Source organism: Athalia rosae, chromosome 4, assembly GCF_917208135.1.
Source record: "Athalia rosae chromosome 4, iyAthRosa1.1, whole genome shotgun sequence".
Lineage (NCBI taxonomy): Eukaryota > Metazoa > Arthropoda > Insecta > Hymenoptera > Athaliidae > Athalia > Athalia rosae.
Window position 1 is genome coordinate 10,115,700 of NC_064029.1, and position 27,153 is coordinate 10,142,852.

General features: G+C 40.9%; 1 protein-coding gene across 7 annotated transcripts; it reads left to right on the forward strand.

The window, feature by feature from the left end:
• The first annotated feature begins 380 nt into the window (after positions 1-380).
• LOC105693017 (septin-7) lies at positions 381-27,026 on the forward strand. Of its 7 annotated transcripts, XM_048654114.1 has the most exons (13): positions 381-521; positions 593-654; positions 3,119-3,120; positions 17,443-17,833; positions 18,094-18,301; positions 18,465-18,717; positions 18,827-19,016; positions 19,132-19,297; positions 19,751-19,792; positions 20,247-20,382; positions 20,508-20,671; positions 22,844-24,410; positions 24,551-27,026. In XM_048654114.1, exons 2-12 carry the CDS (start codon positions 642-644, stop codon positions 23,001-23,003), a joined length of 1,725 nt encoding a protein of 574 aa, XP_048510071.1. In that variant the 5' UTR covers positions 381-521; positions 593-641; the 3' UTR covers positions 23,004-24,410; positions 24,551-27,026. The 7 variants fall into 7 exon arrangements, with proteins under 7 accessions (XP_048510071.1, XP_048510069.1, XP_048510070.1 ...); XM_048654112.1 differs by lacking the exons at positions 381-521; positions 593-654; positions 3,119-3,120 and adding exons at positions 10,432-10,572; positions 10,822-10,823; XM_048654113.1 differs by lacking the exons at positions 381-521; positions 593-654; positions 3,119-3,120 and adding an exon at positions 12,775-13,135.
• Positions 27,027-27,153: the final 127 nt, after the last annotated feature.

The window sequence follows — 27,153 nt, forward strand, 5'->3', positions numbered from 1 at the left end:
TCAATTGCCGGCAATGAGCGCTCGCCTTCTCAAGTCCTCTACGGGCTGCGCTCCGCGATCGCTCGACGGGTAGACCGCGTTAGCAGACGACTCAACGATCACGGCGAGCCTTCATTGCGGCTCGTCGCTTGCGACCGAACTGCTCCGAGTCAGCCCAAAGCACGTGGCCACTAGGAGGGTCAACATCAACACACTTGGCATACCCGTATGCGTGTAAGTGACCGACTGCAGCGCACCAAGTAGTGGGGCGGGAAAACTCGGGCCGTCCGTGAGCCTTTGCATGGGTAATCTCATGTAGCGTAAAATCGGGCAATTTTCGTCAACGCCATCTCCTAGTGGGGTGGCAAAGCTCTTGTATTTAAGGAAAAGTACATAAGCATACCCCCACCACGTCTTCCGCACCTCTATTTCTATCTACACTCAACGGCACTGGGGATTCGCCGCGTTTCAGTCGTGTTAATCGAGAGGCTTCGCTGCGCACGTTCATGTGTTTCCGAGATGAGAGGTCTCTAGTCTCTATGGTCGGTTCATGGTTGTGAAACTTGTACCGTTGAGTGTAGATAGTTGTACCGTGCATTCCGTGTATTATTAGAGCAATGAGTGGGGGTGATGTTTATTGATATCTGAGCAACAGAGGAAACATGCAAAGAAGTGGTGAGTAGAATCGGTCTTTTCGACGTCGTGAAACCGCGAAAAATGAACATCATCCTTCCCTCTATACGAAGTGACGACCATTTTGGGGATGCCGAATAATTGCGACAATACACTTGCCGCTCATCGGTTTGTGGCCAGCGTCAGAGAGCTGGCGTTATCGTAGGGCTCGAAAAAAGCGACAGCCGCAGTCGATGCGTCGCGGACCTAACCTAACACTATCATAATACCCTCTCATCCTCATTGTCAATCTCAATCGAAATGCCAATGCCTATCCCAACTAACCCTGCCCATGCCACTAATTGGTCCCATCGAACGTGATTTTGGGGCGACACTGATGGACAAAAAATTAAATAGGCACGTTTATCTCTGTCCTTGAGTCTCGCGCACCAACGACCTTGCTACACACTCCGCATCAAAAGTATCGGCTTTGTGTAACGTCACAAACAACAATAGCTCTCTGAGATCCCTCAGTTCGTACAATGAAAAAGGGACTGTGCCGCGTCATCCCTCATTCAATGTGATGACCGATCAAGCTTGAACAACAAAGCCTTGCATCTCTTTTAATATTAGACACGTGCTACCTGATAATTAGGTACGGGCGATCGGGTACCCATGGATAATTTCGCTAACAATTTGTTACATATCGTCTATAACGGGTTTAGATTTTAATACGCGCTGGTCATACTCATCATACTGATTGTAAGTCGTTCTGTTTAAACCCTTATCCGGGAAATCTATGTGTATGAGTACGTATAATGTACGACGTACGTATATGTTTGTATCTAACTAGTCGTGTGCACTTACATAGGTCGGGTGCATTCATACATATTCTATATCGGACCATTAAACGTTCCATCCAATATTAACGTTTCAACCAACGATAAGCTGTAACCAGCCACATGTCTGGTCTACACCTAATGATTAGCATGGTATTGATCATCGTGGTACGATTATCAGAGAGAAACATAATAAGTTGACGCGACTAAACGATCCGATTGGACTGCGATTGTACAACAGTGCAGTCGATATTCCAGCGCGCGACGTTTGAACCTGATGTCATCTGCTTTCATATCATTTGATGAATTGGTTCATCTCTCATAACGTTGACTGACAATGAATTCAAATTCTCAGTCAACGCTCATAAGACTGGTGAATTTCTTTTGAATTGTGCTTAACGCCCAGTGAAAAGTGTAAAAGTGATTTGGTTTTAAGATGCGTAAACGCCTTTTTTTTACGTTTTGCTTGACCTTTGTCTTCGTTGCACTTTCGTGCATGCCATTATTTACAACATCTAAAAGAAAAATTACGAAACACAGATATGATTACTTCGCCTTTATCACCAGTTACAACAACAATCGCGTCAGAATAAAATTTTGCCTCACTTGACGTTTCGAGTTGAAAGCAGCGAAGCTAGTAGTGAAACGAGTTTTGTTCACTCTTCGGTGTTGTATTGTAACGGATTCGAGAGCGGACTAAACGCTTCGGTGGCAGGTTGACTTCAAATTGCAGGGTTTAAAGAGTTGTCACTCGTCGGCTAAATTAATCCGTATTTGTTGTTAGACTTTTACTGCAATGAATCCTATTCGGAGCAAAATATCTGTGGATGATAAATTGATGACGGCTTTAATTAAAGCTCTTTCGTGAAATGTATGGAACCACCTTGTGTCGTGCAATAGCAGATTGTATTTCTCTTTCGCCGAAAATGTGGCAACGACCGCGATGATTTATAATACAGATATAACTTTTACTAGAGCTTATATCGATACGCTGCTCCGATTCGAAGGATCCAACCTCGGGTCCAACGAGCTAAAACTAGAACGATAGTATTAATGCTGAACATGAGTCGAACATGCTCCCTGTTTATAATTAATTCTTAAAGGTTTGTTTGGACGTTTGAAATTTCTGTGCATGCTCGCAGTTAAACGTCCTCGGTCCCTCGGCATAATTGTACTTTGACAAGAACGAAATTGGGGTAAATCGGGCATAGATTCGTTTACAAAGTTCATCGCATGGGTCGCTCAGCTATTGGGGGAAAAAACTCAAATTGACTACATCTGCCCAAGATTACATGCAGCCGAGATTCTTCTATAGAGCAATGAATGATAAAAGACTTACAAGCCACTAGATTTGATGATAACGTTAAACGAGATCGCTTCGTATCATTAGATAGGCTTGTATACAATATGCGTATAATTAGATGTAATACGTACTTTTTTCCGTTCCTTATTTATTATTTCAATATGTAGGTACGTACGTACATACGTGCTGAAATATCAATTCGCTAGCTCTGCGAATACGATCTTTTAAATCTTTGGCTGCATGTCACCGATCTTATAGCACACGCTGTTCGCTTTAGATGAAATGAACTTGAAGTAAATGAAAACCAAAGAAAAGTGGAACACGTGCCAATAACACATGAGTATTCCAGCAACCGGAGCCCGGCTGGTACCAAATCATTTTTGAGCGGTCGAGCGCCACAATATTATTTTCGATGGCTGCCAACTACTTGGATATTGATTGAAAGTCACTTGTTGGTCGGTACTTTTTTACTCATGATCGATCGGTCTTTCAGATGCTGGATAAAAAAATTTAGAGTCCCATTTGAAAAGCTGAAGTTGACCTCGGCCTGACCTTGGCAACGCGACCTGGGTCAATTTTCAAATCCGAACTCTCTTTTCCCGCTTTGAACCTGATAACTTAAATGTATGAAACTTTTTTTTGTGTCTCTTCGTTTTCGAGAAATGGAACCTCATCAATTGAAACTACCCTGCCATTTTAGCTAAAGCTATCGATAACACTCTGTATACTGTCTAAGAGTTAGGCGTGACCGCTGATAAGGGAAGTCAAAATAGCCCGAAAACAGGGTCGACCTGTGAAAGTTTAGGGGGTGGGCTTTTCTTTTTTCATACTGAGGAGGGGGGGGGGAGTACCGTACTCGATTTTCGGGAGAATCCCCCCATTGCGTCTTCATTTTGACTCTAGGATCGATATATACAAAGTTAGACCATAGGTTAGACTGCAAATAGTGGAAATAACATTTAATATATCGCTTACTATCAAGTTCAAGGTCATAATGGTGAAAAACAATCAGGTAGGGAATTTCGTTTCCCGTAACTTTAGTTATAACCATTTTTACTTTCGGATCAATATTTTCAGACTGCAGAGGTGCTATTTTTTTCAGTTATCGCAATTTCACTCTGTAAATATCAGTCCTAGAGTGAAAATGATAGTGACCAAAGTTGAAAACAAACGAGATATTCGAAAAATAGAAAAACACCCTTTAAAACAAGATGGCGGCGGACGCAATAGGGCCGAAAATCGAGTTTTATACTACTCCCCCTTTGTACAAAAACAGAAAAACGCACCCCCTAATTTTTCACAGGTTGACCTTTTTTTTGGCCTCTGGCGACTGGACTATATGAAAAATTGATCACAGTAGGATTCATTTGTACAACCATGTATAACATATCCCGCGCTAGGAAGTTTTGGTTCTACGGTTCCACCCCCGAGAGTTGTGTATCGGCCAAGGCCATCGCATTGTCGCACCTCGATTGGAGGCGCAAACATATACCATGTGAGCTCTTATCATAGCCCGGAAGCTGGTAGACATTTTTGGGTAGGTACCTGAGGCACCGTGAAAATATTTACAATACTTCTTTCGTTATACAGGTTGTGTCAAAAGTCCTGGGACGTCATGATAACTCTGCGATGTACATTTTCGGGAAAAATGTTTCAGACAAATGTTTTAGGATTTTTCGGCGATTATTTGATAGTGACCTTGGACTCGACTTTGACCATGACCTTGAAAGTCATATCAAAGTCAAGATCATTTTTTCAAGCGGGAACCCATAATTTTTATCACGGACGTGGAAGAAGCAGGAAATTTCACATCGAAAATGACCATGACCTTGACCATGACCTTCAAGGTCATATAGTCCCTTTCTGCGTTAATCACGTTACTGCAAGAATTCAATTTTACAGGAAACGAGAAAAATACATATGTCACAGGAATCGTAGACAATTTAAAAAATCGACTTCACAACATACCTATAAGATTTAGTGCTAATCAGTTGCTAATTTGTTCCCCAAATCTCGATTTTGTTGCTCCAGCCGTTTCGCTAGAATCGACGGCGATGCCAGGTTTAAAAAAAGGTAGCATCGCCACCTGAATGCACTGATGTAAAATGAAAAAACAATATGCCATAATTTGTTGCTAATTAGTTGCTGTGCAACCAGAACAATTTCGACCGAAAATTTTCATCCCCTGCTCCAAAAAACCACCCCTACCATTACCGAGTGCCGAAAATGTAAAAAAACATCAATGCACGTAATTGAATGATTCATTGCAATGATTCTTCGATTATATGTCGATAACCGGAATTGTTCTCGAACCCTAACTCCGAAAAAATACCCCACACATTTACAACAACCCCTGGAAATAATCTCCACTTGTTCCGAATATGATTATTAAATTGGAGACGAGAACCTGCCATTTATCGAGCCGTCTTCCAGCTGACATCTTTACATGCATACGTTACAAATTTGTTGCCGCCCAAATTCGGATGAAAAACGACTCCCCGAATTTGTTGCTGGCCGAATTCGGATGAAAAACTACGCCTCGAATTTGTTGCTGCCCAAATTTGGATGAAAGGTGACGCCTTGAATTTGTGGCTCTTTGATTTCGGATGCAAAACGACTTTGTGAATGTGCTGTTTCAGTGATTCAACGCTAGAACGATCGTTCGACTCGGATGCTTCCTCAATTTCTCTGTTCAGTTGGATTGCACAGAAATCATGATTTCGTCGCCTTATGGCCAAGCACCAGAACTCTTTGCAACGTGGCATGGCATAGCAAAAGTCGAAGCTTTAACTTTCCGCTATTCTCAATTTTGGTGAACTTTGGTTCACTAGCTTCAGTGATAAATAATTCATTGGTGACGATATAATGTAATGTAACAAAAAATGGTCATAATATACAATATTTCTAGCAAAATATATTTTTTTTTTGGAGTTAGGGTTCGAGAACAATTTCGGTTACCGACATATAATCGAAGAATCATTCAGTTACGTGCATTGGTGTTTTTTTACATTTTCGGCACTCGGTAATGGTAGGGGTGGTTTTTTGGAGCAGGGGATGAAAATTTTCGGTCGAAATTGTTCTGGTTGCACAGCAACTAATTAGCAACAAATTATGGCATATTGTTTTTTCATTTTACATCAGTGCATTCAGGTGGCGATGCTACCTTTTTTTAAACCTGGCATCGCCGTCGATTCTAGCGAAACGGCTGGAGCAACAAAATCGAGATTTAGGGAACAAATTAGCAACTGATTAGCACTAAATCTTATAGGTATGCTGTGAAGTTATTCTGATCAAGTGGCGATTCCAGCTCAGTAGACGTGTAGATACGAGACAACTGACGAGTCTTTTAAAAAATTTCTGTTTGCGACATTGATGTTTGGAATTGGGTTTTGCATTACCAAACCTCTTTCATTTTTGAAATCATTGAACACTTTCGCATAAAAATTTCACAAAGTTGAAGATTCAAGGGTTGGTTATGCCCCATTACTCTACAGCCAGGTCTGCGTTTCTGTATTCAGAAATAAGGAAATAAGTATTGTACAGATTTTGACGGTTCCTCAAATACCTACACCCAAAAATGTCTACCCAGCTCTCCTGGAATCAGGAGCTCGCCATTATGATGGTGTGCCTTCGTCTCTGCCATTATCCTGTAACAGCAGCGAGGTCTCTTGCCCGCGTTCAAAGTCAAAATTTTACTTCCAGTGGTCAATACAGAGTAATGACTTTCATTTGTGCCACTCGCGTTTTGGCTCCGGCGCGGCCGCGGTTAGCCGATAATGCTGTCTCCTGTTGCCATTAGAGTCGTCAAGACAATCGAACAGCTTTCCGGAAATAATTCTTCTTCACTCGCCGCACTATTAGCTGATTGTGAGTTTCATGCGCGCGTGGCTCTGCAGGAATTGTAATGCTGCTCCTGCACTCTCGGGAACCTTCCGTATACCCTTATTCGGTTCATATTCGAGCACGATATAGGACACCTCGTATCGCGTACAAATCACATGCGGATATCCACTCTACCTGTGCATAAGCCGTAGATGATCACTTCGTACCGCAGCTACGAGGGCCTGTAGGTACTACAATAGACGACACCCATTGTCATTCGTATACAGAATATGGATGCGCACGCGTGTATGTACGCGCTACGTGTACTTCACACAATGATAATTATAATGATAATTATGATCCGTGCGTACGCACGTATGCATATGTTACACATTATGTATAATATGAATCTATGTTCTGTATTCGTATACGTATTTGATACATAACATGGCCGCGACGCGTGCATCGCCACGCCGGTGTACGCAATAGCGAAGCAGCGCACCCGAGGGAAGACTTATTGTTAGTACACTCTCCGTATTCGCTGCGCTAAGTTCGTGTCGTGTTAATTCCAGCTAGATACCGCGGCACTGTAACTAACGGATTTCTCTTGTCCCGTAGATTCTAAATGATCTGAGCAAAGACAAAGTACACACATACATACATATACATATACCAATGGATGAAAGATGCATACGGCAAGTGCATCGCCGTGCGAATTAATTGTCACTAAAAGATCGAAGGTGCAGATATACATATATCACGCCTGACGAAGAAATTTAAGAATTTCGAAAATATTCTTAAGTGAGCACTAAAATTTAAATCGAGCACCGTTAAAATCGTTGTCCAATTTATAATCTTCTCAGATATACGCCGGTGTCGTTTGCGCAGCTATGCAATTCGTGTATACGTGTGTACATACATTGTAGACGTTACATACCCTATAAGTAAACGATTATATCATCTACGTCACGGGAAAGTTCCAATTATGACTTATACCTCTATCAATCCTGATATCCGCTGATGAAAACGAATATCACCCAACTTTCGTTTTACGAGGCTTTATAAATTGGTCGAAGTTGATATGGTTGAGCGACGAATAGAAGCGCGAGGCAGCTGCTTTGTTACCAAAGTGAAGTCGACGTCTATCAAGCTAGCACCGCCACAAGAGAAATATTGAGTTCAGTATATGTAATAATTAAATGCTAATTAGATGCTAATTAAATGCTCTAATGCCGAATTTGTCGCTCTGCATTTTATAAAAAAAACCTGTGGCGGTGCCAGCTTGGATTCAAGCTAGCAGCGCCACATTGAAAAATCAGCTAAGAGAGGGTGATTTCGAAAAAGTGATTGGGCAGTAATTAAATGCTAATTAGATGCTCCAATAATACCCAAGGCCCGAATTTGTCGCTCGTCATTTTCGATTTTTTTTCAATTTTTTTCGATTTCTTCTGCCGTCTGTGGGGCTGCTGACGGTGTCGAGGGTCGAATCTACGACGGGGATGACAAATTCGAAAAAGTGATTGGGCAGTAATTAAATGCTAATTAGATGCTCCAATAATACCCAAGGCCCGAATTTGTCGCTCGTCATTTTCGATTTTTTTTCAATTTTTTTCGATTTTTTCTGCCGTCTGTGGGGCTGCTGACGGTGTCGAGGGTCGAATCTACGATGGGGATGACAAATTTGAAAAAATGTACCCCAAGTTTCAGGGCTCTATCTTAATTTGAATCCGTGCCGCTTAATTTTTTAATTCTTGATTTTTTTATTACGGTTAAAATAATTATCCAAAGAATTTGAAACTCTGCAGACTTTATCATCATAATAGTACCTGCCCTTCGGTAGAATGTGCAAAAATCAATGTCATTTTTCATTTTTACGTGAACTCATGTTGAGACGATTGATTCTATGTCGTATGTTCATTGAATTAGCAATGTCACCAGTCGTCAACCAATGACTCGAACCTGAAAAATTCGATTCGTGTAAAATTTTTGCCACTCGCCTCAAGATGCTTAGTTCACCGAATTCAGCCCTTGAGGATGAAAAAAAATTAAAAACGATGAGCGACAAATTCGTCGTTATAGCATTTAATCAGCATCTAATTATCATTCTATTATTATGTCATTCATTCTCCGGATTTGTCATCCCCATCGTAGATTCGACCCTCGGCACCGTCAGCAGCCCCACAGACGGCAGAAAAAATCGAAAAAAATTGAAAAAAAATCGAAAATGACGAGCGACAAATTCGGGCCTTGGGTATTATTGGAGCATCTAATTAGCATTTAATTACTGCCCAATCACTTTTTCGAAATCACCCTCTCTTAGCTGATTTTTCAATGTGGCGCTGCTAGCTTGAATCCAAGCTGGCACCGCCACAGGTTTTTTTTATAAAATGCAGAGCGACAAATTCGGCATTAGAGCATTTAATTAGCATCTAATTAGCATTTAATTATTACATATACTGAACTCAATATTTCTCTTGTGGCGGTGCTAGCTTGATAGACGTGTGAAGTCGTTAGGTTTCGTACATGAAAATAGTTGGGGAAGTATTTGATAAAACTTCCGTTGGAAGTTTCATCGGTCATCTCTGCGCCTCCGCGTCGCGTCCACGTCAAGTTCTATACATGCATATGTATACAATGTATATGTATGTATAGGTATAGCCGAGGGTAGAGCGCGATTCCCGTGCCGCGTATATGATGTGATCCAATTAGCAAACGAATCCCTCACCTTTTCCTATAAACCGAAGCCCTGTAGTACGTGTGTACTACGTTATGTATACATACATACATTATATGTTTATCGGTAAAGCTCGAGATTCGTTAATGTGCGCATTACCTGGGTAATCTGTAGAATAGCTGATCTCTGTACTTTATAGCGGTATAACATATGTATACAAGTATACGGGTTCTATTAGATTACGTTTGATTGCGAGATCGCGGACGGCTAGCGGGCTATGGTCGAGTGCAGTGAGCGAAATGCAAAATTTCGTCGATAGTCACTTACAATTAGTAATTATGTCGGGAATGAACAGATTTGACTTTCGCTTTCTCGCCTCTGCATTTTTTTACATAACTTCTCGTTACTGTTCTGTAAGGTAGAGCGCAGGTGCGTCTATTAACCCATCATGGCAGATTTTTTTTCAAGTAATATTGTTGAAAAATAAATATTATTCTTTTTGTTTTGGGGTTGCTGATGACGAATATGGCTCATCGACAGAATTAAAATGTGACAGCTGTCAATTGTCAAGAGCTAAACTATCAAAACTCACAAATAGGAAAAACTGACATTTGTATGGTTTTCGGGTTTGTTTACTTCGTGACAATTCCCATATCTTGGTAGTCGGTTTGGTATGTCAATTGCCGAAATGTATATGATACATCTTACGTCAAATTCACCATTAGAACATTCTCAAATACGATGTTCAATTTATTGATAAGTATAGTTTCTCGGAGTATTTATTGTACATTGAGCGACAAGTAAGAATCTAATATGAGATACACTGACCCTCAAAGAGTTAGGCAATCGATGAATTAAACTGATATATGTAGTACAAGTGCTGCGGTCCGAATACAAGACCTGGTTAATACAAGGTGTAATGATGTGGATTGAAAAACTTCCGTCATACCGTAGGCTACGTTGCTTAAAATTAGGGTTACAGTTGTAATTCTAAATATAACTTGGGCGACTTGCGGTCATCACTCGCCACTTCACAACCATTTCGGAATTTTTGAATTTCTTTCTAATTTTTTTCTAAAGTCTATTTCGGTCCCTGCATTCGTGCGTCTTCGTCCGTGTTCCTTGTCCACGTCTGCAGCGAAATTCCCTGCCGGATTTAATTGAGAAATACTACAATTCATGCATGCATTTTAATTGAACAGAGTCCGCTGATCGGTAACCGGCAAGGATAAATCCGCTATTTTAATCGAGCGTATGCATGATACAGGACAGTTCGTATAATTCTGCCACCGGCGTGTGTGACATGGAAATCACCTCGACGGTACTCATCTCGCAAGAATCTCGTAAGCAATTCCAATTACTCGCACCGATACGTATAACTTATTTAACATAAACTCGCTCCCATGACCTTACATACACACACGCACGTCAATGAAGAATGCGCAGGTGTGTTCCGATATAACTATGAATAATATGATAGATCTTAGATTGAGAAATTTGCGACGAGTATACGTAGACCATTTCAGGGGAAGGGAGGCAGATCTGAAAAGTGCGCGTGGAACTCATTCCAGTTGCAGGTCCGCGGCATTAAGCGGTCGCAATAAGGGGTTTGGGTTTTTATTCGACGCGACCAACGAGTGCCGCTTTGTTCACGGCATGAAGTTGACGCTCCTCGTTCGCTGTACTTTAGATTGAGCGCATTTGACTTTGTGCCTGATGCAAGTGCACTGGATCAATTATCGTCACTTACGAGTTGCTTTTATGGGCGTCGCCGTACGCATAATATAATTCAAACAAATTTACGGATACGCTGTATGGTTGCCGTAAATTACCGTACATTTACCGGCAAATCGTAATTCCGTATACGTATATGGAGTATACAACGTATACACACACCGAAGACCGCACAAATCATATTTCGTCGCTCTGATTATAAGATATGAATACTGATGAAATATAACTGTATACATACATAAGCAGAGTCAACATGAAATTGCGCACCCAGTTCTTATACGCAAGCGTGAGTTTAAAAATGATTTAAATGTCAGCTGCTACGTGCAGTATACGAACTTATACTTCGGAATCCAGCTTCGGCTGTCAAACCAAATGAAGATCACGGATATAGCTTAGGTCACGGTATTTGAATGTGATGAGGTTACGTTGTGACAACTTCGGAATAAGACGCCTCAAATCCAGACTCAAATAATTGAGTGTGATTGCATAAAATAATTCGTATTACTCGAATTAGATAAGTGGGAATTACAAGTTTGATCGAAAACTGTAACCTGCTACGAATGAGGCTTGACCTCAGTAGGAAAGTAGACTCATCAATAGAATCTCAATTATAACGAAGAACTTTGTCATCTGCGTCAAAAGAATTTTAACCATCGAAGAGATTTTGCTTCGCAGAAGTTATCTCCTCCGCAGACGATAGGCTCGTCGAAGGGATTTCAGTTCTGACCCAAAACTTGATTACCTAAGGAAAGGAGTTCTTTCCTCCATCAGAGATAGATTCGCATTAAACTCTGTTCTATAATCTAAAATGATCGTATGTAAATATCTGAAACCTCTAATTGGTTTTGACAGCTGTATCTGAGTATCTGAGTTATTCGGCAAAAGAAATGCCGACGCTCAGGCATATGCATATGGGGCGCGCAATTTCACCGTGACCGCTCTAACATAAGTATATGCATAGCAAAAGTTGATCGACCATTAATTGCTTTTCTTAATGCATTCCTCAACCTTCCCTGTTTTCTATATATCTCGCCTAATTTTCCTTCCCCCACCGATTCGCCGCTTCTCCCCCCCTTCCGTTCCCGCCTTTTTGTTTCCGGTTCGCTACGGATGTTGGTCAACCGGCCGCTGGCTTCTTGCTGAACGACGACGATGACAACGACGACGACGACAACGACCGATAACTGCCACGCAAACAAAACAAAAAAAAAACTACGACGATGACGGCGTCGCCGCGCGGTCACCACGGCAGCGGTAAGTCACCAGCGGACCCAACTAGAAACTCATTGTCAGATAAGACACGTGCAATTTACCACGTATACGTGCACAACCTGTAATTTTACAATCTATACATGCCCTATTATGTTCATCGTTAGTGTTTCATATTGCACGTGGCTAGCTTTAGTTTTCGAGAAGTTAGTATCATTATACTCGTAGATAGTCATGCCCTCGATGGATTTGTATTTACCGTACAGTCGGTTTTCTGTAATATTTTAGAAGTCACTCCATATTTCACAATCAGATTACCGACTCATTCTTCATACGTTGGTTGGCATGTAGTATACACATGTTCAATATCATTACCACAGTACGGCAGTTGCGCTTCTAACTTGACGAAATATTTTGTCGATTTTCCGGCTCACTGACGAGAGATACCAGCAAGCGTTTCCGGAATAATAACATTTCTTATCAATTTTCTTTTTCGCGTCGAGCGGCCGATTTATAGATACACCGCAATCGGCGATAGTCTCAAGGAAGTCGTGGCGACGATATCATCCGTAGTTACCAGTGTCACGCCCAGAAACCCTTTCAATTAGAGCAAACAGTTGCAGACAGAGACCGTGTCGAAGTTTGAAAATGTCGACCGCGTTCACGTCCATTGAAAAGTAGTGAATTTTCAACATTCGTAGTGTAGAGGTCGTACTCTAACGACACGAAGATAAAAAGTGCCTTTCTATGCCTATTTTCACGAACCATACACATTTTGGATGGTTGATTATTTTGGAGAACTCTGCATCAGATACGTGTTGAATTGAAAATAATATATTTGGAAAAAGCAAATCTGCGTAAAGAAAAATTTTGACGACGCCGGCTGCTGCGATGAGGCGGCGCTTGAGTCCTTCGATTCTCGCTAAATACAACCAAGAACAGACTCAGCCTTCTTCCGAACAGGTAGTCAACCGATGAACATTCTGTTTTCAAACTCTGGACTCAACATTCCTCGCGGTCTGTTCAATTTCCACACCGTCATTCAATCGGATCAGTGATACTCGAATCGTGCAAACGTGACGCTTATGCACCGATTATCCTTACGACCCTGCTCCCCATGTTCCGGTTTTCTCGTTTTTTGCAGTTCGTGTCACATGGCATGGAATTTTTCCCTTTGATTCAAAATCAACTTGAAAACCCATAACGCAACACACCATGAGATAAAGTTTAGAACATTTTGAATCTCGAGCGAATGTCGATGACTGACAATAACCCTAAGTTATTGATAAGTATTACTACACAATTATGATGACGTACTACGTTCATGCTCTGGCATAGTATTAATTAGGTACGAATTAGGTACTAACAGTGAGTACGTATCTTGAGGCGCCGAACGTCGAACGGCATCGAACATTTGAATTTCCAACAGTGTTTGAAAGTCTTGGCTTTCTTTGCAAATTTAACCGACGACCGTTGACCGTGGATTTCGCTCGAGTCCTACGCCAGTGGTAGATCCGGTGATCGCAGCGCAGCTATAGGTAGTATCGTCCAACTAGCGTTCGAGGGATGCAGGGAAAGGGCAGCTCGGTTCTATCGCGGTTCTGCATGGCTTGTAGCTACGGCCTTACCCCCACCGAGTATCCTGCGCGGCAGTTGGTGGCAGCTGCGTCAGGCGTGGTCGGCGGAATCGTGTTCACCCTCGCCGTTCGTGTCTTCGTAGAGCTCAGGCTTTGCGGCTACGCGTACTTTGTTACAATAAATTCCTTGCGATTTAAAACGTGGGACTTGAACAGCGAGTCCGAAGACAATATTTCTCTGTATAAACATAGCCTCGCTGTTCGAGGTCCACCTCCGCGCCTCGCTTTGTCATTTTTTTCGTTAACTGTCAAAGGACCGGTGCTGCAGCAGTACTTTCCGAAAGTCTGAGAACTTTTCCGGCGAAGTGGTAAACGTATACACGGATTTATTCGTTCGCCATCGATCGCTGATCGCAGATCGGGTCACCTCGGGTCCGGTGTTTAGTTTTTCCGCGCTCTCCGTATCCAAACTGCGCTTACAATTTGCGATTGGCCATCGTCGAAAGTTGAAAAACAGATTCGAAGGGGTGCGACAATCGACTTTTCAAACTCGTTGATCCGCGGATGTACGTACGCGCGACAAAATATCCGATGCGCTGTAATTTATACCGTATGATACCGGTGTGAGAGCGAGATGGAAGGAAAAAGTGGAAAATGGTGAGAGTGCGAGTGCGAGTGCGAGTGAGAGTGGTTTCGTCGTGGTCGTTTGCCGCCGCCGTTGGTGCTGCTGCCGCTCCTGCTACTGACAGCGTTGACTCAGGCTGGTGCGTAAGCGTGAATCACCGGGCATTCGTAAACTGCGCGTGAAAATTCATCCACTCGTGTTGATAGCCTTACGAGTTTTTCGCCACGCCTTCGATCAAGTTTTCAGCCGCATCTATGCCGAACAGTCGCGTCTGGTGAAGACAAATCTTCCGCTAAACTCGAGTCTCGATGGCTTTCAGGCAGTGAAATAAGTGGTGCCGAATACGCCGCTTCGGCGATATTGTAATTGCTACGCACGGGGAGCTCCCTGAACCTGATCGGGACGCGATACGTCGGTCAGAGGAACTCGGTGCCCTTTGTCGACTTGCGAGTGGTAGTATGACGTGGAACATAAGTTATAAATGCAATTCCGAATCACTGGTGTGCCGAGTGTAAGAAATTCACCCCAAGTTTCGAGGTTAGAAGTTCGTACTGCCTATGGAAAAATGACCAGCTCGTCCCATGTATGACGGAACGTGCACGTCCGTGTGACGTATCGACGGACGTCGCTTTTATGACTGTTTGTAAACTGCCGAGTTCGATCTAAAGCGCAGCTTGTGCCGTGTCCCGAGCGATAACCTTGGATTGTGGAAATTTGGACGGAGACGGGGCTAAACAAAGATTACGATGTCGACGGAGAACCAAAACGGGACGCCGACTATCTCCTTACAGACCAATGGGATAAAATCTTCCGCAACCAGCATATCTACGTCGTCGGTGGCCACCGTTGGGCGCACTATATCGAACAATTCCTCGTATCTGTACAGCACGAGTTCTGTATCAAATCGAGAAAAAACGAGGCAAGCACCACCCACGTTGCCAAAGTATACGTCGAGCTTCAACGCGGGAACGAACGGCAATGCCGAGAGACTCGCGAGGGAACGGGAATCCGGGGGCAGCTACCGGCTCGCCAGTTTGGACCGACTCGCGCTTAGGCAAAGAATACTCGAGGGCGAGGGAAAGCTGAACGGCGACGCTGCCACAACGGTAAGGAATAACGGAAAATTGAGGATTTGATGAAAGCTTTGTAACTCCTAAATCCCGAGTCGTGGATCGTTTTGTCGCTGCAGCATCCCTAGGAGTCGTGGAATGACGATCGCGTTGTGGTTGCATCTTATAATTCAATCGTTACTCGTGTGTCGATCTTCTTTTTCTTTCTTCTATTCCGATATCGTCTTTCAAGGTCGACGGCCTGATCGAAACACTCAATCCTAGCAACATTTTTCAGTTTGTTTCCGAATGGAACTCACAACTGCAAACACATCCGGTAGATTGAAACTGTGCGTTTGCCACCGTCCCTCGGGATACAAGGGTCGGAACGCCCTATGCTCATGACTCACCTACCAACAGACCGAGCGAGCGCAGCCGTGTTTGTGTATCTTTCGGTGGCTCAGGACGCAGACTGTGAGCAGCCCAAGGCATAAGGGGTCCGACCTTTACCCACCGACATAAGTAAGCTCCCCCAGTCTCCAGGATACGATGAATAACAACTACTACTACTGCTGCTACTACCTACTCGACGACTACCACTGCACTACTACTACTTCTTTTACTATCTACTACGCTACTACTACACCACTACTATTACTGTTGCTAGTGCTGCAGTTGCTGCTGCGGCTGCTACCAATATGACCATCAAGTATCAATGACGCGTGACGGCCGTGCACGATGCAACTTTGTGTCCGCTACACCCTTACGTACGGTCGAGTACATTTCTCTATCATTGGTCCTTTGAACTAGGCTTGACCTCTGATTGGCTGAAGATTCTAATCGTAAGGAGAGCCCATCGGCTATCACTTGATAAAGTGTGGCACAGTGGCAACATACCAATAACCGCGGTGCGGTAGTCTCGTCGCTGGGTAGAGCACCATCTCATCGCTCGATGTCGGCCATGTGTTACGAGCAGAGCTACATCGGGCCACCCGTCGCCCTCTTTTTCACTAATTTTTTGTCATCTGCGTCGACCAAAAGTTCTCGAATGCATGCCACATTGTTGGTACAGCTCGGTTTTCTTTATCGATTACTGCGACGGGTCGCTTCAACGTCACTCGTCTCTTGCCGGTAAATGGCGATTTCACATTCTGACTATAGATATATGTGAAAATCGGTACGAAACTTGTTCATATTCACCGCGAATTATCGGCATTAACGATTCGATGTAAGGGTCTGTTGTATTACACCCATATACACCAATTAGAGTGAGAGGCTCCAAGGTGATCATGGTATACAGAACATGCAGAGCTTAACAACCATGGGATTGGGGGGATGTTTCACGCAATGAGTTAGAAGACGGGGTGCATCATTTGCGTGGGCGTGGGTGAAATTTTGAACCAGATGATGTCAATTCCTATACACAAACACGCCCATCGAAGGCGAAAAAACAGGCGCGTTGAATATAAAACTACCTACGTGCACCCCTCTATCGTACTACGCCACGGACCGGTTTCACCACTTTCAGCAGACGATATGTGCGGAACGAATAACTAGCTAATATCGTCAACCGCGCCTCCATTCGAAACTGTAGACTTTAGTCTTGGTCACGGTCTGTGTCTGCCGTCTTGCGTATTAAGTTACGTGATCTCAAAGCCTGTCGCTAGATCTAGCTTCATAAATTACCACAACCTTTAATTCTAACAAATCAAACATCCGTTATCGACTACCTTCAATTTAATGTAAATTCAACCTATCATCACATGTCTATCCAGTCGCTCAGCTTTTCACAAAAATTCATGTTATAGTGTAGGCGTAATATACAGTATACACCAAAACCGAGTACGGTATTTGTAGCTGGAACTTCCAAGGGTTACCCAAGCCTACCTTTGTTATTGTGCACACGGCTGCAAGGCCAACCCCGACAACTTTGGTTGATATAGGTGTACCCATAGGTATACCTGAACGTGTCAGACCCTGTGCTTTCGTTCACCTGGACCATTTTTACACTCATTTCAGATCCAGACGAAACGCGAGCTGTTCTTCAAAGCGGACAGCGGTAGCATCCCGTCTTCACCCTCGGTACCGCCGCCCCAACCTCCGACAGTTCCGTCAACGGGGACTTCATTGACGTCCGCCTCGAATTTACACCCGGGCGTCGCGCCTCCCGCAGCCCCGGCGAAACCTCGGCTCCCTCAAACCGCTGTGGCCCTGAATCAGAACAATGACTGCGAGGACAGCAACAAACGCGAGTTTGCTACCTGCAACAAATCCGACAGTAAAGAGTCACGGCCGCCACCTCCGACAAAACCGAAGGAACTGGACGGCTATGTCGGATTCGCGAACCTGCCCAATCAAGTATACCGAAAAGCCGTGAAAAAAGGATTTGACTTCACGCTGATGGTTGTCGGTGAGTCTTTCACGAGAGTTGAGACAAGTGCGCTTTCTATAACCAGCTGGATCGAGATCAGGGGTCCTCGATTTTACAGTCATAATCTAAATTTTTTAGTCCTCGGAGCTCGGAAAATCACATTAGTCTTTCGTCTAAACGAAAGCAGTTTCATAAGATAAATGTAACGTGTTCTTTCGCTACCAACTCACCGAATGGCGCTGAAATAATCAGAACTAAAAAGTATAACAATTATCGGTTTGATTCATTTCTGTGTACAGGAGAATCTGGTCTTGGCAAGTCAACTCTCATAAACTCTATGTTCTTGGCGGATATATACAGTTCTGAATATCCCGGACCAAGCCTTCGAGTGAAAAAGACTGTCGCAGTTGAGACCAGCAAGGTTCTGTTGAAAGAAAATGGTGTGAATCTTACCCTGACGGTCGTAGATACTCCGGGATTTGGTGACGCCGTCGATAACAGCAATTGGTTGGTATATACAGAAAAAATGTATTTTAATCGAAGTAAAGAATTACAGCTACGTGACTATAACGGTTCAACTATTTGGGTAATCGAATGCGTTCATGTTGAATGATTTTACTTATGTGTACGTACGTAGATCTCGTATTGATCAGCGAGTTTTGTATTGCAGTTGGGTACCCGTCATCGAATATATTGAATCCAAGTACGAGGAATTTTTAAATGCTGAATCTCGCGTGACCAGGAGACAAATTGCTGACAGCCGAGTTCACTGTTGTCTCTATTTCGTGGCGCCATCCGGACATGGGTTGAAACCATTGGACGTTGAATTTATGCAACGTCTGCACGACAAAGTTAACATTATCCCTGTGATCGCTAAGGCAGACACCATGACACCGGACGAATGTGCGCACTTCAAAAAACAAGTTAGTTGAACAATTTGGCAGAACAAACTGCTGAGGCTAATTGTACCTTAATATTGACTATTCGCTTCAATCGATAGTTTGATGACTCCGCCGGTTCCTTCTTTTCCAGATATTGAATGAGATTGCGCAACACAAGATCAAGATCTATGAATTTCCTGAGGATGAGGAAGAAGAAGAGAGTAAATTGCACAAGGTATTAAGGGATAGAGTCCCATTTGCCGTTGTCGGAGCGAATACGGTCGTTGAACAAGACGGGAAAAAGGTCCGTGGGCGGAAGTACCCATGGGGAGTTGCCGAAGGTATATTTTGGAATCCTGATAGACGTAACATTCACAGATCTGTAACGATTATTGTCCCCTCGTTAATTGCACCCGTTGGGATACTATATTTACTCAAAAACAAATTGGTTCACAGTCGAAAATCTCGAACATTGCGACTTCATTGCCTTACGAAACATGGTAATACGAACACATCTACAGGATCTGAAAGACGTGACAAATAATGTTCACTATGAGAACTTTAGGTGTCGAACACTAGCAGGCCTTGGTGTCGATGGAAAACCAACGAGAATTTCGAACAAGTGAGTCTAAATTTGCAATATACTACGTATTCATGTAAGATTCGAAAATAATCCATAATCTACCCTCACGTAAACATGAATATGTAGATCTAATCCTGCCAAACTTGTCCCGTTTTCAACGTGATACTACCACAAAGAGATCAATAATATCATAAGTGCGATGACAAAACTACCAAAAATCCAAATTACGTTGTGGCGAAAAATGGTCAATATAAATACAAACAAGTCATCAACCGTCAGTTCAATTCAATGGCTTTATTAGCTCCATGTGTTCGTTTGGGCTCATTGAGGAAAAGCTTGTGCATGCAAACTATACTTATAACAATAGGTAGTAACGAATACCGTAGTTTGAAATCTGATTCTGTACCAATCTTTCGGCTTTCAATTTATCTACAACGTATATTTTTATCTATCCCGCTGACAAAACTTTAATGGTGATTTCTTATTGGTCAGTTTGTGCCCACAAGGAGTGATGAACAGTTTCATGATGGTGTGGTAAGTCCTTAACTAAGGCTCAAAATTATGTAATATGAGTTTGTGTGCACAAGTCTTGTTATCTCTACAATCTTCCATAGTGGTGTAATTTTAGCGTACATACCCTAAACGTTGGCGTTGACATAAATTGCTGAATCACAAAACTCATATGCAATGATCGATACTGCTGAGATTTTGGATTTATAGTACCTACAGCATACACTGTACATGTGCTTTCACGATAGCCTCTATGTACAGTATCACATGTTTCAAATTCACAGGACATGATATTTTAGCAGAAAATTCATTTCTTTGATGTTAATTGGCCTTTGAGATTATGAAATAAATTTGTTATCGCGTCTGGCAGGTAGGTAATTATGCTGCACCTAATTGAGGACAGTTACGGCAGAGATTGTTCGAGCCCCATTTAGAATTATCTAATGATGTTTAATTCAGGTAAATATGTATTCGCTAGGAATCCATTGGCCCAGATGGAAGAAGAGAAGCGAGATCATGACAACAAAATGAAGAAAATGGAAACCGAAATGGAGCAAGTGTTCGAGATGAAAGTTCGCGAGAAGAAGCAGAAGCTCAAGGATTCTGAGACTGACGTAAGCTCTGTTTCAATAACTCAATTAACAGGCAAAGAATGCCAGAATAGACGATCCATATTTCTCTGCCTCAGTAATATCCAGATAACAGAGTTTTAAAATCTTTTTCGTCTCTGTAAATCCAGCTACAACGACGGCATGAGCAAATGCGACGCTCTTTAGAACAACAGGTTCGAGAACTTGAAGAAAAGAGAAGGGCGTTCGAGTCCGAAAAAATAACCTGGGAGCAACAGACGGGACACAGCATTGAAGAGCTACGCAGACGCAGCTTAGAGGCTAACTCCAAAGAGTAAGTACTTATCCTAACGTTGTATTACTTTTACGTATGAATCTTAATTTCATGTAAAAAAGTGAATAGGCGATGAAATTACGGCGCGAAAATAGCAATCTTGTGAAACCTCGATTATGAAAGTAGAAATGAATTAGGTTGTCGTGTATTTGAGAATTCCAAAAGTCTTAGGCAAACTAAGCACTTGAACGCCCCGACGTGATTAATATAGTTTCACTTTCATTTCGCAGATGTTAGATCTTATTGGCGTTTTTTAATCATAGTGTATTTTGTTAATTGAGAAATTATTCAGAAATTGTAGTGTAACGAAGGTTTGAAAGATTGAAGACTAATTGGCGAATTACACATATTTTGAGAGTCTTCGGGTCGTAAATTTAGACGAATTAGTAACTAATGTAGCTGCCCCCTCACCACCACAAACTGAAAGCTCTTGATCAACTTCTGTGCTGTGATAAAGTTATTCTATATTAATGATGATTTCCAATCATGCTGATGAGTCACAATTATTTATAAATCGCCTTCCTATGAATATGAACTGCCACTAGTAACATACATTGGCTGTGGTCACAGTTTCCGAACAGAATTGGTACCAAATGCTCAGGGGGACGACACAAAAAATCATGCTCATAACACCGATCAGTATTTCCTAACCAATGATAAACTAATAATCTCTTCCTGACCGAATGTATTCTGTATTGTAGAAAATTCACTATTGCTTGATCAAAAGATGAGAAGCTGATTGGCAATTACAGGTCACGTTCCAGCCACAAGTGCACAAATTCTCGAAAATTATATTTCTATGGCCAAGCTCATAATAGCCTTGAATGTTATAATCAACCTCATTTATCGTTACAATCGGAATAAGCCAAATATTTCGTCCATTACCTTACATTTGTCCATCCTGCCTCCATAGGTAAAATCATTATAGAAAAATAACTGTAACTTATAAAGTCCACGGTTAACCATCTAGCAAAAAATGACTACTTGTAAGCCCCTTGAACAATTTCAGTAAATGTCATGTGTATACATCGATATCTCTTGTTCGACAACCTACACAAATAACATCATCTCATAATTGGTCAGCCTTGAAATTTCCCAGAGGGAAATATCCCGCTTTCACAGCTTTCTAAAAAATTCCACTTCTCATCTCTCTCCCATAAAATCTTCATTTGGTGGTTCGACATTATTTGCATTCAGCTTTGCATTAACTGTGCTGTCTACTCACTACACATATTTGTAGGTACAATGCATGAACTGTTAACCATCATTTATTAAATATTAAAAATATGTTATCTGACACTCGACTCGGTATATAAAATATTTCTGGGCATGGCAAAGATGAATCATAGCACGAGCAGCATGTAACATTTTGGCTTTGATGACTAAGTGATCTTCACAACAAACAAAGAACAGTTGATGGAGAAGAATTGTAAAATCACGTTAAATAACTGTGCCAATTTGGTTAATTTTAATATTGTACATAATAGTTGACTATATTGAGTTTTCTTCTTTTTAATTTTACTGTTGCGATACTGATTTCGAGTCATTTCAGTCTAATAAGTATGCATGTTCTCTAAAGCACCATTCATGTGCTTCATGATTTGCCTTAGATCAGATTTGACCTTCTAGACAAATCAAATGATCGTAAAATCGAAGAATCGAGGAATTTACGTTATAGGAAGATGTATGTGCGAGAGTGTTGACTATTTTACGCCAGAAGCAAATATACTTCCATTTTTACATGATTATTGCTATTCAAAGACGTTATATATCTATCGCTTGCAGCAGTTATATTCGGTTTATCAAAAGACAAACTGTGTAAATGTTAGTTAAGATATCTAGAAACTAACGTACAATCATCAAATGCTAGTCTCTAGCTAGTGCAGAATCGATGAGTTCAATCATGAATTCTACGCCAGCCAATCAGAATAGATTCAATGCAAACAACAATATTTAATAATTAGATAAAATAGGCCGTCCATCATATCATGTGACAGGTCTCTGAATGCCAGAGTAGTCGTGTTACAATTTTATCACTTGTTTGAGTTTTTGTGCTTCCAAAACTCCAAGAAATAACATAAAACGAGTGCTCTGGTATTACTAGCAAATTCAGACTTAGATGCGTATTTTGCTTGTGCTTTTGTGTACGATATCGGGGTGCCCCTGATTTAGGACAGGATCTGTATCTTCGGAGGGATCTGGAGGCGGCGGGGGTACATTGAGAGGGTCACGAGGGATAGGAAGTCTCCTGCGTCGACACACCAGTTTCAAATCACCTCAAGAGAATCCTACACAGATACATCTTGTCATAAAGCATCCCGAACACCCCTGATGATCTAACTCGTATTCAGATTTGCAGGACTTTCTGTATTGTTCTGTACATAGGAAACAGTGACTATTGATCATCCTTTATGATTCTCATAATCTTAGTCGTAATTTTTAGGCTTTACGCTCTGCACAGTGCTCTAACATCAGGTCCGGTCACAAATTGCCTTGATGTAATCAAATTAGTTTTCAAATATTTTTTAGAGAAGACCCATTTTTTTATCAATGTTCCTGAATTGAATTTTATGCTGGAATCTTCGATCTAGATAGATGAAAAGAACAAGACTATAATATTTTTGCCTGTGGCAATTTGACATGCGAAATTGTTAGATCCAAATTAACACTGTCACACTTCTTCAATGAAAAAGCTATTAAACATAAGAGCGATTACATAATCTTCAAGAAGTATTCAATGAATTGACGCAGAATCGATCTAGTGATAATGATATACTGGAAGTCCAGCAACTTCTTGTTCGGTTCTTCAAAAACCAGGACTTATTATATTATTAACTGATATCATTGTGAACTGCACAAGCTGTCTACTCCATATTTGATGTCATTTTACAATTCTGTGAAACATGAGAATTTCCACTTCACTCGGTCCGCGATATCATCTAACTAGAATAGATGTTCTTCTGAATCCACAGCAGTTCAGACAGCTTGACAGAGGGTTATCATAACATTTACTAATATCTTACCGGTAGTAAATAATTTTCAATTGTCAATTTCATGATTAAAGCTTGTTCACCAGCAAACATAATGCTTTTTACATCATTTGACTAACCATTCATTTCCCATTTCAGTTAGCATAGTTTGGCATATCTCAATCGTCTGAAATCAAATTCCATTATTTCATCTACTAGGATTCACTTCGTGACACTGCATCTATTAGACACACCATACTACACGCATGATTATGCTTTATTAATAGTAATACGAAATTTACGATGTATTCTCATACCCTTCTTCTTAGTCAATCAAGAAAGAAACCCGTTTCTGGTAAATTTTGTTCTCAACCATAGTCATTCCTTTGCATACTTTGTTGTTGGTCGCAGATTCGCCACTGCTATTTGTTCAGCAAAATTTAAACCACATCCAACATCAGTTATTTTCCAGTAAGCATGCACAGTGTGGTTTACTGGTCCTCCTTTGTACAAGAGGTATATTTACTTTCGTAATATCACCTTAGCATGTGAAAGTGTCCGATATCAATTTGCATGGTTGGATGTGACAATGACATCGATAATTGTCGCTCAAGTAATGTAGATAGACCGCCTTGAAAAACCTTCATGTTACGTGAGTCATTTCAGTGCAGTATGAAAAAAAACAGAGGTGTAGAGTTCCTTCAGGCATACCTGTTATTAAAAAATATTACAACATAGTCGGAATGAGTCGATAATTGGTAGATCTTGACGTAAGTTGTTCGCAGTCATGTATCTGCCTTGCGTCCAAACTCATATTGTTAAGATATGTCTGCCAGTCCTAGTGATTCCGACGAATTTGTCATTTAATATTTAATAAATGAGGTGAGTCTTACGTGTTATCTCCTTTCAGGGCCGTCGATGGCAAGGACAAAAAGAACAAGAAGAAAGGCCTCTTCTAATCGTACCACCTCAAATGTAGAACCCTCTATACTTAAGTATGAACAGTAAATACAAATCTTTACACTATATTAAACTATAATTTCCAGACTCCAAAGTTCAAACATCTCTTTACGCCTATGAAGTATGCTATCGATAAATCTGTATTCTATAGGTATTTTTTTGATTAAAGTTTTTCACGAATTCTTCAACGTCCAATGCACATGAAACATTATCTCGGTCATGTGTTATAATTGTGTTAGCAGAGGGGTCCGGGAATTCGTAATTTTTTAGTGCGGGGATGTACAAGGATAAAAAATCGTCACTTCCTGAATACGTCCGACATTTTGCGTGAATTACATAAAATCGTCGGCGTACCTGAATGTGTCACCGTCTTCATATAATAATAGTCATAAGAATAATAAAGATTATACGCAAAGATAATAATAATAATAATGATAATAATAATAACAGCAACTATAAATAACAATTGTTTTTATTATTATTATCACAAAGTTTAACAAATATTTAGTATTGCTGTGCATTAAATATTTTATTACTAAAAAATGTAACGATTGGTTTCCATAATAAGCTTGGTAATGATGCGTTCTTTCTTGGCGGGCTGGATCAACGATTTCGCAATGCTGATTTCTCTTACTTTCCGAACAAATGCAGAGACATTCTATCTTAAGAATTATGTTTTTTTTTCGTGTGAAAAATCGATCAGGTATGTAATTCCCGATCCATTTATCAATAATTCAAAACCTTTTTAGCGTACGTAATGAATTTTTTGTATAATCAATTTTGATCAGCATAAACGTTGCCATTTAGCCTTGGGAATAAGCTCGAAAAATTGATTCGTTATTTTGTAAGGGGATCGGCAAAGTACAATGCTATAATTTGTAACGAATCTTTATAACCAGTTTAGTGGTCATTTACCCTACATGTTTATGTATGAATGATCAATTTAATCGTACAAACGTAAGATAGATATAGCAAAGAGAGTAAGACGAGTTGGTAATACCTAAATACCTATAGATACCCCAACATTAGTTTCATAGATCTCACATTTTTCGTCATTGTGTTTGTACCAGATGATAATTTACTGTCATGTTGAAAAAATGCTGTAACTTGAACTTGATTGAAAAAATTTTTATTCACTTCAACCCCATGCACTTTTGAAGAATCCAAATCAACTATATGTTTTGACATACTACATTTCATCAATAGGACAGTAAATTTGAAACAGCCGTTGTAGAGAAAAAAAACAGCTCATCGAGCCTTACACATTACTAGGAACGTCGAGTGTAACTAGTTATAGTTAAAATGATTAAGCTATACTTTTGTGCCAAGAAGAAAATTGACAAATTTTGTAACGCAAGCGAGTGGTTTTTCGCATTTGTTAAACAAGTCATGAAATTCCTTTGAGAAATTCATAATTTATTTGATAAAAAAAGCTCCGCGCTACATTCCTATTTTGTACGCATTTTCTATCAATCGCCATTTCCATCGATTTGATGCCATATTTAAACAAAAAGTGATATGAATATATTCCAATCCAACGCTAAGTTGATAAACCACATATTTGCAAAGGATTCAATACAAGTCGCTACTCTTGAACCGTGACATGATTTGTTGCTAATGATAAAATACGAATTATTATTTCGGTCCTATGCATTCAATTGTGATCCTTATAGTATAACCTTGATTTCATTCTCGGTTGATAAGGAGAAGCGTCCGTCTGATGCGGGTTGTTCGTTTACTTTTAATCTGCAATAATTACCGCCACTGCTGTTGGTGAGGCATTTTATATAAAACTTTCGAACCGTTCATCTTAATCTTCACAACGCTATTCGATCACAGGATATGAAGAATTATTTTCTACAAAACCAGATTGATTCAAAGTCGACGCTGAACACTATAATAGGTGCATTAATATTTAGGAGAAATAGGTATATGGAATATGTACGTACGTCCACAGGTTTGTGAAGAGATCTCGGAAAATGTAATACATACATATATAGAAAGCCGTTCAACGTGATTAATGCAATTGCTTGACATTTAGGGATCGATCGATCGTTTGCAATAAACTGGCGGCACGTGAAAACTTCACCTTGCAGCAGTATGTCGTTATACCAACATGCAGCAATAGAGTCTAGCCGTAGAATCACGGGACAGACATAAAGCTTTTAATCCATATGTATAATATCACATACGTATACTTATGTATGTAATGATGATATAGCGACGAATCCAGATCACTCTGTTTCTTGTGAAATTATAAGAATAATGATTATTATAGTTATACCTATTTTATCGTGTCGGAGGTGAAAAGCGACGTTACCGACGCTATTTATTATAGACAAATTGTAACGGTTGAATCCATAATTATATGATGGTAGTTATAATTATGTATTGAGTAAATTATGTATAAAAAAATGAAAAATGTTTTTTTTTTTTTTCATTTCATTTACACATCACTTTGTATTTTGAGTCCATGAAATCTTTGATCCGAATTCAAAATTCGTCCATGTGTCTGATTAATGCGCGCGTCCTCCTCCGCCGGTCTTTACGCCG

What these genes read in the sequence shown, in the direction of transcription:
- LOC105693017 (XM_048654109.1), top strand. Translation starts at nt 15,121, where the DNA reads ATGTCGACGGAGAACCAAAACGGGACGCCGACTATCTCCTTACAGACC. An exon ending in CCCATGGGGAGTTGCCGAAG is followed by an intron (nt 19,017 to 19,131) that starts GTATATTTTGGA and finishes ATTGGTTCACAG; the next exon opens with TCGAAAATCTCGAACATTGC. An exon ending in TCAAGGATTCTGAGACTGAC is followed by an intron (nt 20,383 to 20,507) that starts GTAAGCTCTGTT and finishes CTGTAAATCCAG; the next exon opens with CTACAACGACGGCATGAGCA.